Source organism: Sipha flava, unplaced genomic scaffold, assembly GCF_003268045.1.
Source record: "Sipha flava isolate LNK unplaced genomic scaffold, YSA_version1 292_pilon_pilon, whole genome shotgun sequence".
Lineage (NCBI taxonomy): Eukaryota > Metazoa > Arthropoda > Insecta > Hemiptera > Aphididae > Sipha > Sipha flava.
In genome coordinates this window covers 249,051-275,338 of record NW_020272962.1, presented here as the reverse complement: position 1 = coordinate 275,338, position 26,288 = coordinate 249,051, and the positions used below count along the sequence as shown (strand labels likewise).

The 26,288-nt window shown below is 27.1% G+C and overlaps 1 protein-coding gene across 3 annotated transcripts in view; it reads right to left on the bottom strand.

Moving 5' to 3' along the window:
- The window catches only part of LOC112685787 (NFX1-type zinc finger-containing protein 1-like), a 30,835-nt gene extending 4,821 nt beyond the window's left edge, over positions 1-26,014 (bottom strand). Inside the window, exons 1-14 of one of the 3 annotated variants that reach the window (XM_025557775.1) lie at positions 25,717-26,014; positions 9,419-12,174; positions 9,270-9,353; positions 8,934-9,205; positions 8,728-8,871; positions 5,248-5,515; positions 4,974-5,175; positions 4,748-4,895; positions 4,524-4,676; positions 4,194-4,454; positions 3,905-4,142; positions 3,264-3,429; positions 3,095-3,206; positions 2,809-3,026 (exon numbers count right to left, since the gene is read on the bottom strand). In XM_025557775.1, the coding sequence (XP_025413560.1) occupies positions 2,809-3,026; positions 3,095-3,206; positions 3,264-3,429; positions 3,905-4,142; positions 4,194-4,454; positions 4,524-4,676; positions 4,748-4,895; positions 4,974-5,175; positions 5,248-5,515; positions 8,728-8,871; positions 8,934-9,205; positions 9,270-9,353; positions 9,419-12,158 (5,006 nt within the window). In that variant the 5' untranslated portion in view covers positions 12,159-12,174; positions 25,717-26,014. The remainder of the gene's footprint in view (positions 1-2,808; positions 3,027-3,094; positions 3,207-3,263; positions 3,430-3,904; positions 4,143-4,193; positions 4,455-4,523; positions 4,677-4,747; positions 4,896-4,973; positions 5,176-5,247; positions 5,516-8,727; positions 8,872-8,933; positions 9,206-9,269; positions 9,354-9,418; positions 12,175-25,716) is intronic. The other 2 variants (XM_025557776.1, XM_025557777.1) reach the window with 2 other exon arrangements.
- Positions 26,015-26,288: the final 274 nt, after the last annotated feature.

The following is a 26,288-nucleotide window of genomic DNA, read 5'->3' as shown; positions in this document are numbered from 1 at the left end:
TGATACTACAGGACAAGGTTTATCTGATAAAATAAAACAGTTGTTAAATTTCGAAGGAATAAGTATCTTAGACTGTAGGGGCTAAGGGTACGACAATGGTGCAAATATGAAAGGAATATACAACGGAGTACAAGCTCATATACTGAGACAAAATCCTAAAGCATTTTTTACACCGTGTGGCAGTCATAATTTAAACTTAGTACTCGGAGACATCGCTAAATCGTCAGTTTTTGCAATTTCATTTTTTGGAACTCTACAAAAGGTATATAACATTTTTGCTGGTTCAACTGCTCGCTGGGATTTATTAAAAAAATATGTAAAAAAAACTAATACCAAAACCGTTATCCTATACAAGATGGGAATGTCGCTTGGAAAGAACTACGCCGTAAAACACTAGATCCCAAGATTAAATCTGAAATTATAGGAATTGAAGATGAATTTATGTCATTTGAATTTTTGGTTAGTTTAATCATTTGGTATGACTTGTTAAACCATGTAAACATAGTTAGCAAAATTTTACAAGATTCTAAAATGTGTATAAGTATGGCAACTTCTCATTTAAATGAACTGTTAAAATATTTTAAAGACTTTAGAAAAACAGGATTTATTTCATCTATTATTACCGCAAAAGAACTTGCAAATGATCTGGATCTAGATCCTAAATTTGAAGAAAAACGAATACGTAGAAAAAAAAGACAATTTAGTTACGAAGGATCCGATGACCCAATAATTAATGCACAAGACAATTTTCATGTTAACTATTTTTTAAAAATAGTCGATACAGCTATTATTTCATTCCAAAAAAGATTTACCACATATGAAGAATATGAAAATATATTCGGATTTGTATACACATTAAATAAATTAAAAGATATGAAGCAAGAAGAATTGCTTAAAAACTGTAAGGATTTACATATAAAATTGGAAGGTGATATTGATGGAATTGATTTATATGAAGAGTTAATGATGTTTCGTAATATATTACCACAAAATTACTCTATACTTGAAGCTTTGCAATTTATATTTGATAATAACCTTTCAGAAATTTATCCCAATTCTATAATAGTACTTCAAATAATATTGACTTCACCAGTAACCACTGCTACAGCAGAAAGGTCGTTTTCTAAATTAAAAATGATAAAAAACTACCTAAGATCGACAATCAGCCAAGAAAGATTCACTTCATTATCGATATTATCAATTGAACATGACATTGCCAAAAGCATGGATTATAATGATGTAATTTTAGAGTTTGCCGCAAAAAGAGCAAGAGGATTAAAGTATTAAGAATTAAATATATAATTTTCCATATTATATATGAATCATTTATTTTGTATTAATAAAATATTTAGTTACTAACTTTAACTGTAACGTACTTGTTTCGGTTCAATGTAAAAATTAAATTAACATTTGTAATGTAAATAATAAATTATGAGCTACAGAATTATATTTTATTCATATACCTATCACTAAATAACATTTTAATTGCAGAGGCAATTATCACACTTATATCTTATCTTGAACAATATGGTCATATGGGTCCATATATGATTAAAATTTATTAGTAGGCTTAAAACTGAACTATTTCTGATGGCCCTAATCCAAAGAAACAAATACTGGCTAACAACCACTAAAAAATAGGCCCCGCGAAAACATTTTGCACACGGCCCCGATATTTACCAAGCCCTGCACGTGGTTATTACACTGGAAATTACAATAAGGAATTAGAATATCGAAATCACAAGCGTAGACAAGTGAAAGGGTTCACATAAACGTTTTTATGGGAAATTGAAATAAAATAGTTAATCGAAATAGTAGTGACCACATCCTGGGCATCTGCGTCAATAATTATGTCACGGTCCGGAGATAACGCACACACACTCATAATCCATGGGAAATTATCTTATTTTATTATCGTTTTCATTTACACACACACACACATGCAGATATCAGATATAAAAGGGACCCGAAAACAAGGGCAAATCAGACAAGTTTTGGCTATGCTACACTGAGCACCTTCACGTCAGTGTTTGTCATGGTCCGAACATAGAAATATTTCACACTATTTTTATAAGTCATAATTGTTAGGACTTAGAATGATTTCTACAAATCCAAATTGTTTGGACTTAGAATAGTTACGAAATTGTAGTTAGAATAATTTTATGAGTTTAAATAAATTAAATTATTTTAAAAAAGTCTTGATTATTCTTTACTACACTTACAACCAAGCGTTGACTGAGACGTTGACACTGAAATAACGGATCGAACGGTTGGCACGTAACAGGTATATGGATTAAAAATTAGATAAAAGAGATTTCTCTGTAGCCAAAAAAAAAGAACTAGATTATTCATCTATGTTGACAAAACCTAATTTTTAATTAATTTCTGTTAAATATAATTAACTATATAGTTAGACATTTCATAATTTCAAAATATCTTAATAAAAAAAAAAGTGTGCTGTTTATAGGGAGTGGAAAATGTCGATTTTCCTAAAATGTTTTTTTTTTACAAAAGTTAAAATATTAAAATATCAACTTATAATATTTTTACTATATAATTATAAAATAATCTACCAAAACTATTTTATTCAAAATCGTTTTTTTAAAAGCAATGATAAATGGGTTTAAAATACCATTACATCAATACCATTCAACCATCCTTGTATCTCACCTGACAGTTTTACCCTTTTTTAGTTAATTCCCGAGGAGTTATTTAAATATGTTAGTTAAAAAATGATAAATATCCTGATAACCGATGATATTTGTAAAAACATTCTAATGAATACAATTTAAATTTTTTGTCAATTACCTTGAATTTGGATCATCTTCATTTCCAAATAATAATGCAGTAACTTCTTCTATTTGACAAATTCGACAAAGAGGAGGACACGGTTCACCACAAAAACCAATACATTCATGTCCACACGGCAACTTAAGGTTGCAAGGCTTATAACATGGTTTTCGATTACAAATTTCACCACAATTTTTAGTACATTTAAAGTGTGGACACTTCCAAGTACAAGTTTCCTAACAAATGAAAATATAATATTTACAGAAAACTTATATAGCAAATTGTTAAATGTTAAATTAAAAACCTTGCAAGGTTTACACTGAACACCACAAATATTAGTACATCTTGAATGCACACAGGAATACGAGCATTTTTGATTACAAGGTGGACACCGTTGCTTACATGGAGATTTACAACTGTAAAATAAATAATTGTACTATGCAAATATTTTTAGCAAAAATATATTTACATACGTATGATTACATGGATTTATTTTGTTACATATTTCACCACAAGGTACATGTAAACGACCTTGTTTACATTCCCCACATGTACCCTTACACATATCATTACAGTTTAACACTTGGAAACATGGTTCACGGCATTTATCTAGTAGATATGTACTGTCCATACTAAATTCTAAAACATAAATATGTATTAACAATTATAATTTTAATTTAAAATAAATAAAACAACTACACAAACAATTTATAACCTGTACATTTAAATTAAAAAATTTAAATTTATTTTAAATTAACTGTAGGTCTTATTTTAAAGACTATTGGCGTTATTGTTGTGGCAGTCATCATCCCAACTAACTGAATTTTAGTTGATTGTTAAGCAATAAGGGAAAACATTATTTTATTAATAATAAAATCTAATAAGTGTAATAATTTATTACAAAAGAAAAAGTAAAACAAAGTTAGATATACTCAATGACAAAATTGAATGCAAACATAAATTCAAATAAATTATTTAAAAATGAATTTAATTTAATTTTGATGATGTTTCATTTCAAAAATATAATATTATTTTAATAATTTGATAGATTTTGGTTTATATCCAAAAATGAAGAACAATTAACAAAATTAATTGTTTTTAGTATAAAAATTACCTTTATCTTTGTCACAGCATAAAACCCAAACTTTGTCATGACCACAAGCAAGTTTACTTTTTTTTTGTAATACTAATTCCTTACATTTCATTTCATCACATTCTTTTGCACACATAGATTTACATTGGTGCCCACAAATTAAAGTGCGTTCACAACTTTTATCACAATTTTTACGTGTGGGCAAAATTTTACATTTAATTTGAGTTAAATGTCCACAGTCTGGTATAATTTTTTTCACCTAAAAAATTTCTATTAAATTCCAATTGATTCTTTAAAAAATATAACTTACTAAAACATCACAAGGTTTACAAGGTTCAAAACATTTAGCATAACATTTATGATTACATTTTAATTTACGTTCACATGCAAGATAACATTTTATCTTATTTTCACTTAGCCCACAAGGAATATTATTCTTCTCGTGCCCACAAGATAAAACTTTTTTAACTTTTACAATACAATTTGCACAGTCTTCATAGCATAATTTTTTACATTTGTGATTTAAAGAACAATTTATATTGACACTTTCACATGGCTTTAAACATTTGTACTAAAATACAGAAAAATTATGATTATATTTAGAAATTTTAAATAAAAAATTATTCATTAAAAAAATTACTGTCTCATGTTCAGGGTCATTATTTTTATGACAATTGAGTACACAAGCATGGCCACAATCCAACCGGTCATAACACTTAAAAGTGCAATTAGGTTCTTTTTCATGGCATTTTTTCTCTATTTTATGACCACATTCTTCTAATATTACTTCCACCTATTGTTTAAAATATGACATAATGACTATAATAGACGACAAATATTAAAATTTATCATTTGAACTCTTACTATTTCTTCACACGGAAAATCATTTTCATCAACAAAACAAGGTAAACTTGTTTGATGATTACAAGGTAAAGTTTTTATCACGGGCACCGTACACTTTCCACATTCCATAAAACATTTTTTTGTACAAGGGTGATTATATTCACAAAATCTATAATGTTTGAATAAATATGTATACTCCAATAAATAATCACTAACAATTTGAATTAATAAATGTTAATTTTATTACTTGTTACAAGACTCTCTACATTTAAATTCATTATGATTGCGATCATACGAATGACATATACTTGTACAGTAATGACCACATAACAGTAATGTATTGCATAACATGGTACAACCACCCTCCTTAATTACATTAAAATCTTCACTTTTTGAAACTTTAGTCAAAATTTCAGTATGTACAGCACATTGTAAAGTTAATTCATTACCTTACATAAAATAAATACATGAAAATATAATTATCAAATATATTGTATATTTAATTGATGAAATTAACTTACCATATGAATCCTGATTGTCCAACGTAGTTTTTATTTGTTTCCATAAAGTACCAGAATTATATAAATTGTCCATATTACCCATTATGTAAAGACCATATTTTGCCCTTGACAATGCAACACATATTCTGTTTTCAGTTTTTAAAAAACCAACATTACCATTTTCATTACTTCTAACTAAAGATAGCAGAATTATGTCGCTTTCTTCGCCTTGATAATTATCAACAACAGTTATTTTCATGCCTTCTAATATTGTATGCTTTTTTCGTAACTAGAAGTAAATAAAATTCATTTCAAATAGTAACATAACTATTATTTAAATAGACTTGGTATTTAATATACTTATTTATAATTTCTAGTTATAATAAAACAATAAAGTTTATAATTAAACAGTATTTTCGAACTGCATCCTATCAAGGCTAAGAAATAACAGAAGAAACTCAAAGTGACTATCAAGGAGGATTCAGTACTGATAAGTTGACACTAGATCAGATATTCATCCTTTGACTACTGTTCTAAAAATTATGGGATTTCAATAAGGATTTACATGTTTTTTTTTTTTTATTGACTTTAAGAAACCGTATGACAGTATTCACAGAACAAGCTTGATTAATTCCTCGAAAGAATTTAATTCACCACAAAAATTAATAAGACTAATAGAGATAAGCAGTACAAAAACATTTGTTAAAATCAAAGTTGGAAGTGCAGAAATAGAGTCAATATGGGTTAAGACAGGGAGACTCATTATCACTAATATTTAACCAAATTTTATAGAAATAGTAAGAGAAATGGTTATTCAATCACAAAAAGGTGTTAAGTTATAAGAAAAGGTCATAACAGTTTTAGCATATACAAAATATGTTATACTAATGAGTAAATTACACAATAATTTAAGATCAATCAATTGGAGAAAAAGGCAAAGTAAATGGGACACAAAACATAATAAATGAGAAAAAAACAGAAAATATATGCTCAGTTATCCAGTGACGCCGATCCCTATATTCAAGTATGGCGACTGTCATACTAAATTATGTGGTGGGTGGGTACCTACTGAGTGCTGGGTAGGTGACACATAGCGTGTACCCACAGCCCAATGTGTAAAATGTATTAATAATATTTAATATTTAACATAATTACATAAAAGCACATCAGTTGTGGTACACTGATTACGTCGATACAAGTCAGAAGATCGTAATATTAACACAAATAATACGATAGTGCGATGTGATGAAAATATTATTTAATATACGAACACCTATATCGGCTATATCATAAATTATTGTTAAGTCACAATATGAAAATATATATATATATATATATATATTAATATCAATTTTAAATACAATATTATGGTAGGGTTTCAGCCCCCCCCCCACCGTTTACATTAATTGATAGGTGGGTAGGTACTATTAAAATTTGATATTCGCCATACTGCATTTTTTGTAGTTCAGCGCCACTGCAGTTATCGCTTAGAAAGCTGAGACTCGACAATCAAAAGATACTGAGGAGAGGAAATTGACGGTTTTTGAAAGGTCTTAAGGAAGATTTTTGGACCTGTAAAGGACAGAGAACGGGAGAATGGAAAACAAGAAAAATCTATGAACTAGAAAGACTTTTTCGGAAAAAAAACATAATAAATCGTAATTATAATTTAACCTACGAAATGTGATAAGAATTTTGCATAACACTAGGCAGGAATTTTTGAAATTTTAATTAATTAATAAAAAGTTAATCGCTTGGGTGAGTTCATGTTTTTTTCTTCCTTAAAAAAAAAATAAAAATAAATGTACCAATTAAATAATATATTTATAGATGGCAATGTCAAAAAGATGTTGATTTCTATTTTTTTATTTTATTTTTACCTATTTCTGATATTCTATACTGATTTTTCCTAAATAAAAATACAAATTTTTTTTTACTTTTTATACATGACATTTTTAAGAGCAAGATGCCCGCGATAAATCTTGCCGCAGGGCTCGATGGCCCTGACCAGAACCACCTTATAAGGATGATTAAGGATGAGAACCCAATTGATGAAAAACCACTGAGAAAACTCCGATTGAGGTGGGAAGATGTAATAATAAAATATGTGGAGGCACTGAATGGAGGATGAGACTGGAAAACAAGAGCAATTGATAGGAAAGGCTGGAGGATTGAATGTGTGACGGAATAGTGTTGATTACCAAAATACTCAAGAATAAGAAGAAGGCTATAATTGAAATAGGGCGAAATAAGTCATATAATGATTTATACCATTTGATTATGAAACATGTTATAAATCAATACATAATGATTCTTTCAATATATGCACAAACAATACAAATTAAACAATTAAAGCTTAATACAACAACACACTATTAACATTCTAAATAGGTCAAATCTTTAAAAGAATGAAGCAAGATCAAATTTCCTATACTACCCTACATAAAAAAAGGCACAAAACCCTTTCGAGTGCTTTTGGCCAAAAGCCATTAGTGCATGTATATCAAGCTCTTAGTCATAGACGCAAGCCGATCGCCGGAAAGCTTCAAGAAGCTTTTTGTGACAAGTTATTATTACATGTGATTATTTCACTTTTAATTTTACTTTAAAATTTAAGTTTTCTGTGTGATCTTTCCACTATCCATATCTAATTTCTATTTTCCAATTTTTCCCTCCTCACTTTTCCTTTCATTCAAGTCTTTTTTTATTTTCATTTTTAGGTTATTACAATCAGGTGAGACTTATTTAGTGAATTATATTACTGTAATGGTATTGAAAACTTGAAACCAATGTATCAATGTTTCCGAAAATAAGAAAAAAAAAACGATTTTGAGTAAAACAAGTAGAGTGGATCAGATTATGTTTTAAAAAATGGTTGATAAAGTATAAAAAATCAATATCATAATTAGATAATCTGAATTTTTAATATTCTTACTTTCAAAATAAAAAAAAGGAATCTAAAATTTGGATGATATAAAAACTTCAAATGTCGGTAAACATTACAAATTTCAATAAAATATTTTAAAATTATATATTTTTTTTTTAGCCTAACCTAACCATATTGTATAATGGAAATTCATCAAAATTATGATTTTGTCTAAATTTTTCTTTAGAACGCTTATCAAACATTTATGCTGTTTTCTAGTAAATTCATTATTTTTTTATTACTAATGAAGTCTTATAAAAATCTTGTGGTTGATTTTTGTAATTTTATGTATTTTATCAATATTTAATATTAAACGCTCCTAACATTTTTAAATGAAATTCGGTTTAAATTTTTTCATTAATTAATAATTTATATGTATAAGAAACATTGTACAAAAATTACTTTTAGTCAAATTTTAAACTTTTAATTTGATAATGAATGGAGCAATCCTTCTGGTCAAAGTACATAGACACAAAAAAAAAGACATGGTACAGCTTATACATTACAATAATTAACTTTTTTTTGACTTAGAACAATTTATTTGAACAACATTTAAAATAAATAAAATAACTCACAGAGCGAAGAAGAAATAATTGCCCACTGTAAGTTGTTAAAATAGTCACTTGGTTAGTTTTGTATCCTTGAAATACTAAATGTCGGGCAAACATAATTAAAAATGAAGCTTCATGATCATTGCTTTTGCTTGAAATTTCCTCAACCTAAGTATCAAAATCAAATTGATTTAAGATAAATATAAAATACAAATGTTAATTCTACCTACTTCTTTTTCAAACATATTATGACTGAGGAAAAATAAATCCTTGGTCACACCACGTATATGTTCTCTATTATAAACATCTATATGATTTTTTAGTTCAGGATATATAGTTGGAGTTATAAGCGAACATATCTCAGGACGCATTCTATGCTGTTCCCCTAATGTATAGCAAGGTACATTGTTATTCACCATACGTTCAAATAATGAAATATCAAATTTATAGTCTTTTGCTAATTTGAAAACTGCATTACTAGGCCGAAGCTGTTTATGATCGCCTATAGTACGTGCAAAATAATAATGTTGAAGTAATTTTAAATATAGAAAATTAAAACAACATACCTATTAATAATAAGTGTTGACAGTGTTTAGTTAAAGATGTAACTATATGTGCTTCCAAAACTTCAGCAGCTTCTTCAACAACCACTGGAAATCATATAAAATTTGAGGGATATTTAAAAATAAATTTCTATTAAAATGTAATTAGGTACCTATAGGTGATTCTAGGCCTTCTAGCATCACTCTATGTTTAGCAGCACCAGTAGTCGTGATAGCTATGACATGCCTCGATTTTAAAATTTCAATATTTTCCAACTCTTTTAATTCTGCATAATGTTTATAAGTATCAGAATACATGTTTTCATATTCCAATATTTTAGGAACAAACATTTCTTTTGTCATTTTAACCCACTTAAAATATAAAGCCCATCTTTGTCTCATATTTAATGAATTTAAATTTTTAATAGATCTTGACAGATTAATATCAACATCTACTATATTCAGCATATTTAGAAAATAATCATGAATACGTTCCATGACATTAAATTCGAATTTCGCTTCTTCAAAGTCATTATATAAATTCACATCAAAATTTGACTGTTCTTTCAATTGTATACTTCGAGTAAGTAGTTCCTTGCACACATTTTTTATGTCATCTATAGTTATACTGTAAATTACAATATCTTTATGATTATATTCGAAATCTGGATCATCAAATTCATATTGTAAATAACTTTCTTCATTTTCTTGAACATCTGGTTTAATTTCAAGAAATTTTTCTGAGTGAAACACTTTATTTATCAACTCATGACTAATGCTGTAAATAAATTCAACTGGATCAACATTGAAGTAATCAAAATCTTGAAATAACCATGAGAGAAGATCCAAAGTAGTTTTGAAAAAATAATGATATTGTTTAGGCATACCATTTTTAAGCAATGATAGCTCTAGAATACCTGCATTATATGAAACAATTTCCTCACATTTTCTATAATACTTAATTTTATTCATAAGGCTTTGTATTTTATCATTAACATTTCTTAGGGCTCTATTAGTGGTCATTGACTTTCTGAATACACGAGTAATATTCCTTAAACTATATTTCTCAATTATTTCTGATTTTGATTGACCACCAATTCTTACAACTTGATTTGTGAAACTCAATACACCTTCAATAAATTGATCTAAAGCATGATTAGTGTAACACACGACCAAAATTGGTTTAGTGAGATATGATACGGGTCTGGAAAATTTTGGATCACAATCTCTATACAAATTATTGATTAATGTTTTCAATATCTTTAGTCCAATAAAAGTTTTACCAGTACCAGGAGGACCTTGGATAATAGTGAATTCATGGGTCAATGCCGCTTTAAAAGCTCTATATTGCATTTCATCAAGTCCAAGCATTTCATTAGTTGGCCATCGGTCATTTAACAATATAGGAAATTCGTCCAAATCATCAATTAAATAATTTTGATTGATTAATGTGTCCAAATAATATGGATAATCCATATCTTTAGATGCTGATACTATATATTTTTCCATAGGGAAATTATGACTATTAATATTTTTTAAGACCTCCATTGAACATTTATAGGGTTCAAAAAATACTTCACTTTCAACCATAATTAGAGATCTTTTATACAAAGGTTTAGCACCTCCTATTAGTTCAACAATCAACTTTCCTTCTTTTAATAATTCAATTTTACGATCTAAAACAACACCTATGAAAAAGGTTTGAAATTCATTTATAGTAAATAACAATAAAGAACCATACATAAACCTTCTAGCCATCTCCCAGTTGATTCTTAATTTATTATTCTTATTGAAGTTTAACATGCATCCATTTCTATCATAAACAAATTTGCCAGCATTTTCAAATTCAACATTATGATAAATGCGTATATTATTTATTTTTTTTCTATATTGTTGGCCATTCATCAACTCTTTATAAAATTGAATACCATCACGTAGTGGAGCAATAAAATCTTCTCGTAAAAGACGAAATTGTACATCTAAATAATGTTCGACATCCCTATAGGCTCCTTTCAAAATATTAGGACGTAAAAATGGTTCACCAAATTCAAGATCATTAGCAGTTGGATATATAGATAATACTCTAAAATTTTCTGGTGGATCATAAAATTGTGCAACATTATCGAGTACCATATTTTCTTTTGATACTAATTCATCTGTAAGTTTGATATCATTCATTTTTTCTAGTAGTTCATTCATATCAACAACAATAGTCTCATTTAGCTCAATATGCTTACAAAAACTTTTTATACCATTAAATGCAATTATAGCACTTATAACTATTTCTTTTAATTGCTCAACAGCGGTTCTTGGAAATAAGGTAGTAATTGATTGAAATACTATTAAACAATCAGAAAAAAATAAATTCATATTTTTACACCGTTTCAAATTTTTTTCTGTAGGCATACTTAATACATAAGTTTTCAGATGACATAAAAATGTATTACAAGTAAGTTCAGTTAATAATTGTATTTTACTTTGAATTAATTCAGTAGAACACAATTTAGCAGTAACTCTCATGAGCAGAAATATCCAATCTGGATCTTTATTTTGTTTGAAAAGGTCTATGAAACCATTTGTTTTGTTAAACATCACAAATATTATTTCGGAAGGGTCTTTATTGCATAATTCTTCAAGGCATTTATATCCGAAATTTAACTTTCTTAATATATTTTGTTTGTCCTTACTACTGTTTTTACTATTTGAGTCATTTTTATTTTTATTATTTTTCCATTTTTCTTGAATATTCTGTTCGCTTTTTTGAATAGAACTACTAAAATATGACTCATCAGATTGTTGGGATTGTGATTTAATTACAGATGACCCATTATTGGAATTCTTTGATCTCCTATATAATGGATTGTAATTTTGATAATTTTGTTTTTCACGAGACTTCTTGTTCCTCCGCTCCATTGTTAGCGATTGAAATCTGTCATAGAATAAATACAAATTAATTTTTTTTTATAAATTATTTACTAACATACGAGTACAAATACAAAATCTGATTCAATACTATTGAAATAATATCTACATTATTTAAATAAATACATTATTATTTTTAAGTTCATTGTTGTAATAAAATTCAGCATTTTATGAATAATTTTTATCTATAATTTTTTATTACATGAATCTAACCATTAAAAAAAAAAATCTTTTGGATTTGTTAGTTTAAAAAGGTATTATTTTTATTATGTTACAAGTATAAATTACAACTTGTTTGTGACTAAATGATTACTTTTAGAAATATTATTTTTTACTATGAAAAAAAAAAATAATTCAAAATAATTTCATGATCTCCCAATGGTCCAAAGAATACCGGTTAAAAAATTTCGATCCAATATAACTTCCTTAACTATACAGTACTAGGTGCATGAAGACATGGAATACTCATCCATTCGTATCCAATTCGTATCCATTCGTTGGATTAGGAAAAATTATGCATAAATTTCGACAAATGGTTATTTAAACAATTAGTAATAGAGTTATATATTTTTAACAGAAGTAGGCAACAAATAATTCTATTGGAATTTCTTTCTTTACGCAAAAACCAAAACTCAAGAACTAATGCCGATAACACGGCTTTTTACATGTTCGCTGAATTCGTTAGTAACATTTACGGGAATCGAGAACCCCATCGCATAGTTTTTATTACTTTATATTATAAAATCTTGTAGAACATCTTCGGTTGAGTCTGGTATGATAATGTTTATTAATTCGAATTCTTACTCTTAAAAGATTAGATCGAAGACAATTGTTTTTGTTACAATTAAATAGAAATGGAATAATTTGGAAATGGAAAAAAATTAAAATGAATACAATGATTACTAATATTATCTATCAAATATTTATCCATGGAGATTTATATTCAACACCCAATAATCAACGTTTCAGAGGACATTATACCCAAAGTGAAGCATATACAACCGTTAAGAGAATGCGCTGTTATCGCGATCCGCAAACTCGCGGCGTTTAAATGGCCACACCCATTACTTGTAGTCGGTGGCTGACCGACGAGTCTCGTTCGGGAGCGACGTTTATTATTGTATGAACGTCCTTTTGAGTCCTTTCGCGGCATTATAAAATTCAGTATATTTCTACTTCACTGGAAATTTCGGATTTTTTCTTATGTTAACTTATGTATTTTTTAACGCTGAAAACAATAGTACAAACGAAAATTGGGACAGACGATAAGTTTGGAAGGGTACCTTATCTACTATTCATCAGTTTTGTATTAAGGGCATTTGATCCGGGTTAAGTTTTCTATCAAAATATACCTATATTCTGCTTATTGTACTGACCTGCCTTATGATCGGATAAGATTCACAAAAACATAATTGAATTTGTCATGAAATTGACTTGAAAACGACTTTTTTACTTTTTCGAATTATTATTTTTATACCCTTAAGAAATTGATTTTTAAGTTAAAAATAATAATAAATTTATAATGTAAATAATATGAAATTTATAACATAATTTGAAAATGTAAAAAAGTCGATTTCAAGTAAACTTCATGACTAATTCAAATATGTTTTTAGAAGTTATATCCGATGACCAAGGAAACCAGTATGATCGGCAAAAAATAGAACTAAATCATATTCCTTGCAACAGAGTGGTTTGACTTATGCATGCGCGTGTGGAAGTAACCTTCAGTTAATCGTTGCCGCTAATTATAGTGCCCGAATCATTATCAATCTGTTTATTTTATATTATATTATACCTAAATGAAACTGGGCTAAATATTGTCATAATTCAAAAGCCAATAAATAAACTCTCAAAGATAAGACAAAGGTAATTTTGTAAATGAAAATTTTAGAAATCGGCAGTAGTAGTTCATTCGTATTTGGTTTATGGTATAGCTAAAATACAAAGAAGTTACTATTTTATTATATTTTTAATATATTATAAAATAAGCATTCTGTAATATCTATTATTGGAAAACTGGTTCTGCCATCGCGCCGGTGCATTGGTGATAGCACGAGATTAATATGGCCCGGCATGGCATATTGGAAGAGGGTTTAGAGCTGGGTAATTACACACACTAGTGATCAGTGGCGTAGTTACGGGGAGGGTGTAAGGGCATAAGCGTGTGCAGACATAACTGGCAGGGTAGTCAAACATAACACATTATCATTTAATATTAACAAAAAATTTGCATTCGTAACTTCATTTAACTTAATAACTATATTTCTCCAGTATTCTTACATTTTTTTAACGTTAACTAATGTTTCGAAGTGGTTGAAAATAATATGTTTATTTATTATTGTGATCATATTGAATATTTTGGTGAGGGTGGGAAGTTTCACAGAATAGTCAAGTACCTACCCTGACTACCCCGTGTGCACGCTTATGTGTAAGGGGTTTCCACCCTCCCCACACAAATTTTTTTTATTGATATTTGATTATTATTTATTAATATTTACATATTATAGTAAAATATTTTGATTTTACTATGATTAGGTATATATTAAAAATTGAATAACAAAATAATTTTCATTAAATACGGGACATAATAATAATACCATTTTAAATGTAATATTATTACATATGACCTCGTTTTAAGATATACTAAGAACACTTAAAAACTTACTCTTAAATAACCCCCCCCAGAAAAAAATTGTATCTACGCCACTGCTAGTGATCATTTACTTTGCACACACTCTCATGGCATTCACGCACGCGTGTGACAAATTGCCTATATTCAACCCCTTAAAAACTATCCGGACGAATTCCCTTAATATTTATTTTATTTTTAATCATTGGTATAATACCCAGGGTATCGGTAATAACCACACTAATCGGTTTAATAGGTATAAATATTTGGATTCAAAATTCATTTCATTTTCACGCTTAAAGATAATCATTTTATATACATTTATACAACCAGTTCAAGCAGTTAAATCATGATTCATTCAACTGTTCTGATTTCGTTTACTAATCATTCGATTATTTTGTTCTTGACTACTTATCATACGATTATTCGATTTTTTTTTCCATTATTAATCATTCAATTATTGTAATCATTTGATTATTCCCATCACTACTATGGACTAATAATTACAATATAAGCCACTGTTTATATACATTTATGTACCAATATATATATCATAGAAACTATACCATAATAATTTGATTTGTATTTATTGAACTATTAACTTTATTACTTATATTTCAACTTATACTTCATATATAATAATTTAGTAAAATGTAACTAAATAAAAGGTCACAATATTATCTATTGGTAATCATATAATTACTATGGAAAAGAAATAAAACTTTTTATTTAAAATAAATCAAATACAGATATTAGATTACATATACCTATATAATTAATTAAAACAATAATGTTTTGATTTTTTCTACGTCGACGACTTATTTTGTTATTTTTATTTGCCATATTTTTTTAAAGTTATTATAAAAAACACAAGTGAAAATAAAATAAAAATATCTTATAGTGATGCTATCAAATTTTGGTTTCATATTTTCTCAGTTTTTTTATTAGATATGAAATATTTTCACAAGTTTCAATAAATAATAAATGATGAATATTAAATTATATAGTAGACAGTATGTATTATATTATTATTAAGACTTGGGACTTAAAGCACTTAAAAAGTACTAAATATGCATGCACTTATGTGCTTTAAAAAGTACAAATATGCTTCAAAAATATGCACTTAATTTTTTTTAACTCAAAAGTGTTCAAAATATATTTTATTAAATACACTCGTACATAACAGTACAAATGTTGTTAGTATTTTATATTAAGCTAAACATAATTTCTAGGTATAAATATATAAAATAAAATAAAATATAAGTATAGCTTGAAATTTGAAATTTTCTTTCAAAATGTTCTCATTAGATATTTCAGTGTCATGAAATTAATTTCAAGGTTACTTAGCAATAAATTGAATAGCCCAATAAAATCATGCAAATACAAAACCTTCCGAGCCCTTTGTTATTATGAATATATTATCATAGAATATTAAATTATTACTATTAAAATCGGTAATCACACGTTCAAAAGTTGGATAAAATCAACTTCACGGTATCTTATGGTTAGTGAGGTAACTTGTGATTTATTATACGGCATACCTTGATGTAATAATATGGTTCAACCAATCAGAGATAATTATTTTAGAAGATACGACACGGCACGGTATAGTGTGAACCCGGTTTAATAATTGGTACCATCTCCAACGATGACACAAAAGTCAAATATTCTAAAATATGCTAAATGAGCTAAATATTCTCTAACCCAGGGGTTCTCAACCTTTCTATCATCGAGTACCATCAGACACTTTTATCATCAATACGCGTACCACTTTAATTCTAAAACTTAAGAGGACGTTATACCTAAAGCGAAACGGTTACAATGACCGATAGGAAGCACTAATAGGTATTTTTACACAGCGCAAGCATGCGACCAAAGCACACAAAGTTATAGTTGTTATCGCGCGATTGACAAAACGGTCTAAAAATAATCAACATGCGAGCGAGTATTTGTTTCATCATTGATTATAGAATATTATGAATATTAATATTATTCTATAATCAATGGTTTCATCAACGTCTTAAAATGCGGATAATGTAAAAATAATATAATGATGATTATTATAATATCACCACAATAGTCAAAATTCATATAATTTTCGCGCGCGCTTACGTACTAATTATTGATTAAGATTACTATTTCTTATAATGTGTACACAAATAATTATACTAAAAAAATGTCTGATAAGCTATAATACAATAATGTTTACATTAAAATAAAAACGAATTAATATATTATATGCATATTAATATTTTACTCAATATTATTAAACTTTTATGTTCTCATTTTTATTTTTTATACTGTCGGATATATGTTTGGGTTCAAAAATATCTGATTTTAACACCCCCCCCCCCCTAAAATAAATAATAATAATATAATACTTAATAATAAATAATAATAATGTAATACTTATTATTTCGTCTATATTCTATAATATTAAAATATAACTTATAAATGAAAATAATTTAATACTTTTTTTAATTAACAAATTAAACAAATTATAACAAAATAAAACATACTAATTTCTTTTTTTTATTATTTTATTTTTTTTTCATTGGGTACATCATTTTTAAAATTATTTTTGCTAAAATATTTTGCCGCCCCTGAAACTTGACGCCCCCGGGTAGGTGCCTACCTGTGGCCCACCCCTAAATACGGGCCCGCACCTGCCTCTAAAGGTAACTTTCTTTCTTCGATACCAGCAAGTTTCATAATACTCCATGTCGTGGTTTCCATATGCATACCCATTTCGTCATTATATTTTATATACGTCGTAAAGGCCATACATGACTCATCTAAACTAGATGAAAATTCAGCTTTAATATAAGGAATTTACTCAACAATTTTCTGTTAGACCGTTTAATTTTTCTGTTTTTATTTGCATTTAAAAAAATTAAAAATCATTATTTTCAAAATTATAAATATTTAAAAGAAATCAGATAGATATATTTATTTTTTACTAAATATAACGTAGTGTAACTGTGAATATAGATGTGTGGCTAAATATTAAATAATAATATAATATAATCATGTAGGTACACCATCAACCGTGTATAATAATAGCACAGAATAAATTAAATTTCATTTATTCTGTGATAATAGCATGCATTTTTCGTAAAATTACAGATAACGTCGACGGTCAGCCGCGAACGTTGCTGTCCCGACTTTCTGACAGATTTTTTTGGCGTAGTGAGAGAAAATCGTGGCCGCCGTCATATTGACATGCAGGTGGACACCACACAAAAGCAATATAAATTAAAAATTACAATATAAAACATACCTACGCTAAATTACGATTACTCGTTTCCTAGTGATTTAAGAGAAAAGAACCTATTAAAAAATCTAAAGTAGACAAAATTTTGGAGAAAATGTCATATCCATTTTTTAATTAACTTAATATTTTGCATACAATCTAACATTTAAAAATATTTTTTTTTTACTTTTTAAATGATGGTAACTTTTTGTATATACATTATTTAAAAAAAAAATATGTCATTTTCTCTAAAATGTTGTTAATTTTAGATCTTATAATGGGTGATTTTGCTCTTAAACTACTAGGAAACAAGTATTCGTAATTTTGCGTAGACATGTTTTTACACTAAAAATCGGGGGGTATCACGCCCTCTTAATTAGACGTCAACATTTTTTCAACGTACATTTTTAAAATTCATTAATTTATTAATATATTTTATTATTTGACTGTATAAAAATAAAAAAATCTCAATTTTTAGTTAAATCTTAATATTTAGATTACAACTATATTTTGTAAATTTAATGTGATATTTGTTGTTGTTTATTTTGTATAAGAACTTCAATATCAGGCTGAATAAATAATAATAAAAATAAATTGCTACGATTACAAGCAACCCAATGTCATCAATATTTATAAAATTAGATAATATCAAATAAACTAAACTAAATAATATTGAATGCAAATAGTAATAAAAATAATTGTACCAAAACATTTCTTCGCATACCACGGGTTGGGAAACCCTCTGCTCTATCCTATGAAATATTCTCAAATATGCAAAAAAAACTTTTTTCTACGAACTCAGAATTGAACGAATCGTGCACATTTTTTTATTCTCATACAACTGCAAGGGCCCAGTAACTAAAGGCGTGGTGAACATTTATAAACCATGATGCACAACACATATTTCAATACCTACCCACCCACTTTTTTCCCTAGCCCACCATCCTTGACATTTTTTTAAAAATATAAATTGAAAAAGACTAAAAATTATTAAAGATTGATTTACTTACCTACTTATATTTTGCCTAATCAAATTTATTTAATGAATACAGAATTTTTGATCTAATTGTCGTGTGTTATATTTTTGTCGTGTATTCCGTTGCGTTCGTTTTTCGTGTTGGTAATATGTTAAAATTTGGAAATTCGCCTAGTATGTATTCATCCAAAATCTTTACACATCTAAATCCAATTACACAATCCCACCCATCCACAAAATTTTCACTATGATGCCTGGGCGTCATAAAAACCCTTTCACCACGCTACAGTAACGATACGTAAAAACATATAAATCCGGAATTTAGTAATGAATAAAGACCGGATTTATATGTTTTTACATATCGTTATTTGGTTAAAAAATGTGGACGATTCATTCACTTCTGATTTTGTAGAAAAGTTTTTTTTTGCATATTTGAGAATATATCATAGGTTAGAGAATATTTAGCCTATTTAGCATATTTTAGAATATTTGATTTTTTTTTTCATAGTTGGAGATTGTATAAACTGTTATCTGCAAACTAACCAATGTACCTGGTGAAACGGATAACACAATAAAAATACCAAAGTGTCTCAATTAAGTTAAAAAAATAAAGGTTACCAAATGTTAGCAAAAGTTGGGAACATTTTATGTGGAAACAATGAAGATCTCCCAGAATATTTTACACCTAATGTAGTTGTTGACATGAAGTTTGCACCTCAAATATCTGTTGATGTTCAACGTTCATTTAGTCTCTATACACAAATTTTAAGCTATAGAATAACTAACATGAGTACAGATAATATGTAAAATATATTATTGTTAATTCATATAATAAAATTTAAATAGTATTTGAAGCTTCTTTTTTATTCTTCAGAAAGTAAATATTTACCATTGTATGCACCAAAGAAATATTATTTTTTTTTATACATATATATACCTATATTGTTATTTTAAATCTTGTATTAAATTATAATTATTTAAGGATTACCTTTTGTTAACTATTTTTTTTTTGTTTTATTATATTTTAATATATATTTGATTATTTGTGATTTTTAATATTGTGACAATATTGTTAATATAACATTTAATTAAAATATACCAAAGGAATATTGTTTTTAAATTTTAATACTGTAGACCAGGGATCGCCAATCCAATCGCCAATGGTTGTAAAATTTAATTTTACCACTATTCATTTATCTTCTTTGGGAAATCCATCGGTACTTAAAATTGATGAGGTTACAAATTCCAAAAAGTTGGTTACAAATAGTTACAAATTGAGTTTTATAAGTTACAATTTGTTTTGGACGATTTAATTGAACTGGGGGGGGGGGCAGCCCCCCATAGGGAAATCAGTAACAACACGAAATTTAAGAGGTTACAAATTTCAAAAAGTTGGTTACAAATAGTTACAAATTGGGTTTTATAAGTTACAATTTGTTTTGGACGATTTCGTTGAATTGGGGGGCTGCGTGAAGTTAGCCCCTCATTGAGAAAGTACCCGTAGCTTGAAAAATATGAGGTTACAAATTCTAAAAACTTGGTTACAAATAGTTACAAATTAAGAAAATAAGGTTACAATTATTTTGGAAAGTTTTTTTTATAGTGGGGGGCTAACTTCACACACGCTAAAGATTAAATACCTAAATTTTCCTGGATGTCAATCACTAGGGACTTAAATGTCAAATGTATCTCACTTTTCTGAAAACGTTGGCAACCCCTGCTATAGACTATATTGTAATATTTTTACTATATTCCTACTCTTACTGAAGTACAATAGTATTCTATTATAATACGCAACTACGTATATACCTCAAGATTAAAAAATATTGTAAAAAAAAAAATTTTTAAAAATGCATATTAAACCATATATTGATGTTTGTTAATTATTTTTGAATAATTTCGAATATTTTTACATATTTTTAAAATTTTTAAGAGAATATAATAAGAACATTCGAAGGTTTTTTAGAGAATATTAGCATCATATGTAAGGTATTTCGAGAGAATATAAATCCGGTCATAACAAATGAATAATGATGTCATAATGATAAACAAAGAACATGAAACATTTCAATTTACCCAATTAAATAATAACATTAAAGACAGTAAAACATTAATCTATTTACTTATCCCTATAGGCTATAAGTTACTTATCAATAGGTTTAATGGAATAATAATATAAATCTAGTTAAATAAATACTTATAATTTTATTATTTATATGTTTAATACTTTACAGAACCTATTTATATAAACATAAAATTGTATCTCAAATATAATGTACCGTAGTTTAGGGTGAATAGGAATGATTTTAACGGTTAGATTATGAGCTCAAATCTTATGGTATCGATATCACGAAAACTGTTTTATAAAGATCACATTTATAGACATATATAATATACCAAAAATAAAGTTTATAAGGTTCGCGTAACAACGATTGTTATAAACCGAGGAGGAACCAGTGTTTCTCCACTTTTAATAAACCGTGGACGTGTATTTAAAAGAAAATATTATCTGATTTCTGAGTACAAAATAGTAAATAAAAATTTACTATTTACCGATTTTAGCATTTCATCATTGGGCAAAAAATTGCCCACTTTTTAAAATTTCTTTAATAATAACAATGGCCAGTATTTCATATTCATCTTAAGCTATAACTTAACCATAAGCTAAGCTTAAATTAATATATTCGAATTTCATTATACTTTTAATACTTAAGTAACATTTAACGTGCTAAAAGCTTTACTTAAACTAAATCATACCTAATGTAAAGTTTATCTGTAATTTATGTTTTATTTTCTCAATGATAATCATTGTGTTGTGTGATTTTATAAGTAAAAATTGTTTCAAATATATATTTTGTAACTATTCAAGTTAAATTAAGTTAAATGAATTAAATTGTGTTGTACTTGTATGACTTAATTTTCAAAATGAATGAAATTATACTTTACATATCGGATTCATCACTGTCAAGTGACGATGAAGACATTGTTAACTTTATTATTGAACGATTGAATCGCTCAAGAAAAAAACGAATTTATAGAAACCGATTAGATCATTTCAGTACTTGGATGAGATTGAATTTCAATATAGGTTTCGTCTATCAAAACGTGTTGTGAATGTAATATTGACATTAATTGTGGATAAAATTCTATCTCTTACCAACAGGTATGTTAAAATTAAACAAAATTAAAAACTTAATACAAAGGAAAATTTATTTAGATATATCTTACAAAAACTATTTTTAATTATTAGAAATCATGTCATTACTCCTAGTGATGGGCAAATTCCCGGGAATATATTTTTGGGAATTTCCCCGGTGAAATTCCCGGGAATATTAAAAGTTTTTAAATATTAATCATAGGTTTCAGTTTTAAATTAATCTTATGGCTGTAAATGATCCAAATTTCAGTTTTTTACTGATATTGTTACAGTTCAGATTTTAATTATTTTAAAAAAAGTTACTAAGTAACTATAATTAAATTTTTTAATTAAAATCTGTACAATTATCACAAAATAAATGATCAAACTTTTTTTTTATATGTTAAAAAATAAAAATAAACATACTGAAATACTGAATAACTTTTACTTATACATGTAATGAACAATATACATTTATATATAACTATAGGTAATTCAGTATCTTTATTAACCCTTTGTCGACCGACGGTACTCATAAGTCCACTAAAATAAAATACGTATAAAATATTAGTGAACAATATATTTGTGATTCTCACTGGTCGGTAGTTAAGAGTACCATCTACCGATTAAATAAACATTATTTTAAAATTGGTTGTGCTATTATTAAACATTTTATCGGCGATTAATTTCGGGGACTGCAGTATTCAACACATGTATATGACTTGGTGTTTTTCCTTTCTATTTATATATACATATTTTGTAATTTGATCAAAATAAATAGTTTTGTATGTTTAGATATATGTCTAGGTGTATTATATTGTTCGGTTAGCTCGAATTCATTATCGATATAACGAAACACTGACAAATAATAATATGGACTTATAAGTACCATTGGTATATCACAGGAGAAATTTAGTCTGTTCTCAACTCGTCTTTGTCGTGTCGTGTTGCTAACTACCGTCGTGCTTGTGAAATCGTTTTTTTTTTACGTACTATATAAATAATTTTAACAACAGCCCGAATTATTTAACCATAATTACTATTATTTTTTAAAATTTCAAATAATAATGACAATGTGTTACTTCAGTGGTTAAATGAAGACAAATATGGAATCATAATTTTTTTCAAATTATTCAACTAATACATAATTCAAAATTGTACCATTCATTCTCACAAAAAAATAAAAAATGTATAACAAATAAAAATGTAAAAAAAAAATTATATTCAACCAACAAAATAATTAATGTGGTGTTGACCTGATAATATTGCATTTTTCAGACTAAAATACTTAATTTACACCTTAGAGTTATTGAGGTTTTTAATTTAGAATTAAATATTTTAAAAAAAATTGTAATACTTATTTTTACAAAAAAATATTATTTAATATTTAAATAAGAGAAGAAATCATTTTTTCTCTAGTTGTAAATTAATATTGTATGTTCCACATGTTAAAAAAAATATGGCAAAATGACTGTTGGTACTTCGAAGTACCAATAAAAAAAATGTCTAGATGACCAATGGTACTTCCAAGTACCAGGGTCCTAAGTAAAATTTGAGTAAGAAAACAAAAAAAAACGAAAAAAAAATTAGTCTTATATAGGTTAAATATAACATGTTTGTGCAAAAAAAATTTAAAAAATATCTTAATTCGATGCTTGGTCGACAAAGGGTTAATAAAATTAAAAACATGCAGTACTCTTAAATCTTAATTAATATTTTTATTATAACAATATTATGAACTTATGATAAAAAAAAAAAAAAAAAGGAAACAATTAATAAAGTATCCAAACTACTACTTTAACTAAACAAAACTACTGACAAATATATGTACTACTAATAAATTACCCACATAATCGTTATCTTCTATACTATATAATTGTAATGTATATGTATATGTAATAATATATATATATATATATAATGTATATGTATCTTTAGCTCGTTTAATTTTCTTTATAACTTCAGATGGGCAATTTTTACAGTATTTATTAAATGCATGGTCATTTTAACCGCATTTTTACAAGAATATTGAAATTTACAATAATAGCATTCAAATATATTTTTGCCATTTACAGTTTTTTATTGGTAATATGACCAAAACGCCAATTTTTTTTTACCACCAGTCATTACAACAGAAAATTTGATTAGCACCAAAAAAAAACGTGCTTTATATACAAATACATACAGTAAATTTAAACACAAAAAGTTATTAACAGAAATGTTAAGAAGTTTGTGAAGTGTGAAACTAAAAATTTAACTTACTAGGTACTATAGTAACAGAAATTAAATGTATAAAATTAATAATTATGTAAATGGAAAATACTAAAATGAAATAATGATAATTCTGTAATCAATTATAATCCAATATATTTCTTATCAATACTCAAATATATGTCGGTCAACAAAGTAGTTAGCCAATTGATGTGAACAAAATACACCAATGAATACAGTTACTCTAGTACACAGTACAGATGTATAGTAGTATAGACTGTCATTCTATTCTCACTCAATTTTTTTATTTTTTTTATTTTTAAAGAAATTTCTCGAGATACTGGGGAATATTCCCTGTTCCCGGGAACATTCCTAGTGGCACATCACTAATTACTCCTGAGCAAATGATGTTATTAACAACAAATCAGACACGTTTAGTAATTACTTTTAATAATTAAAATAATAAATCAATGATAATTAACCAAAAATTCTATTTTGATAATATTTATTTTTGGAACATCTATGTAAAATCATGGAAGAAAATTGAAAAAGTATATCTTTGTTAAAGGTGCGTTCTCATGAGTCAAGTTTATTTGACTGATTATAGTTGATCAACAAAAATTGAATAAAATCTTTAGTGAGAACCTGTTTCAATAAAATTGAACAACTAATTAGTTGATCAAAAAAAGTTTGACCCAGTGAAACTTTATCGTTCAAGTAATGAGTTGTTTTTCAATTCCTTTCACGTTGAAACCCGTGAGACGTGAGAACAACCTACACTACAGTTGATTCAAGTTGAACTTCAGTTTCTTTTCAACCAGTGGGCAGTCACGCATGCATTTTATGTTTTATTTTGTCAATTGTGTTTTTTTTTAATTTTTAATGCATTAAATTTTTTTTAATTTTAAAAATGAGCCTCAAGTGATCTGAAAGCGTGGTGCTAAAATTCTTAGAACTTTATCATAAGCATAACAGTTAGTGTCACTACGTGTCGACCGCAGCTTTTCAACTGAGTTGAAAATAAAATTGAAACATGTTCTGTTGAAATGTGTGAACAAAAACTGATTCAACTTATAATCAATTTTTGTTTATCAACTATAATCGGTCAACTAAACTTGACTCATGAGAACGCACCTTAAGGTAACACTTAAACTAATTGATATACAGAATACAAATTAAACTACACTTAAGTTTAGTAAAGCTATAGCTTAAGTCATATATGAAATACCGGACCTTAGAGTGATACATTTGCCATAGTATTTTATTTGTGATTTGACAAAAATATTAGAACAGACAAACAAATAATAATCATAATTAAACATAAATTCAATGAATCATTAATACTTGATAATTTAGATGAATTATTCTTTCAGTCCCCTGTGTTCAATGTTGAACAATAGAATTCATTTATTCTGATGTCGAAATAAATAAACAAAATTACCTAATTTTGGTTTTCAATATTTTACGAATACGTACTACACTATAACTGAAGAACGGTAGCAAATGACAGTAATTAAAAATTAGCGTTATTACAAGTTCAAGGAATACCGCAGAAATGTAACATATTTCAAGATTAAGTATAAAACATCACATACACACACAACGATTAACACACAACAACTGTCAAATTAAGCGGCTTGAAGACTGGAAATCGGTGATATATTATTAAGAAAAAAACTATAATCGGCATCTTTATTATGGATATCCCCTCTTTGAAAAACGTCATTTATATATTTATGTGTGTAACACGGCGTGTAATCACGATGGTTACATTAGCAATAATCCAATAGCAATAGATAAGATGCCCAGTGTCTCCCAAGCACCTTTAATGTAGAAATTTCTTAGCACCATAATTTGTCAATTGCATACAATAATTGCTATGGTAACAGTGCATTTTACGGATTGCCGTAAAAACG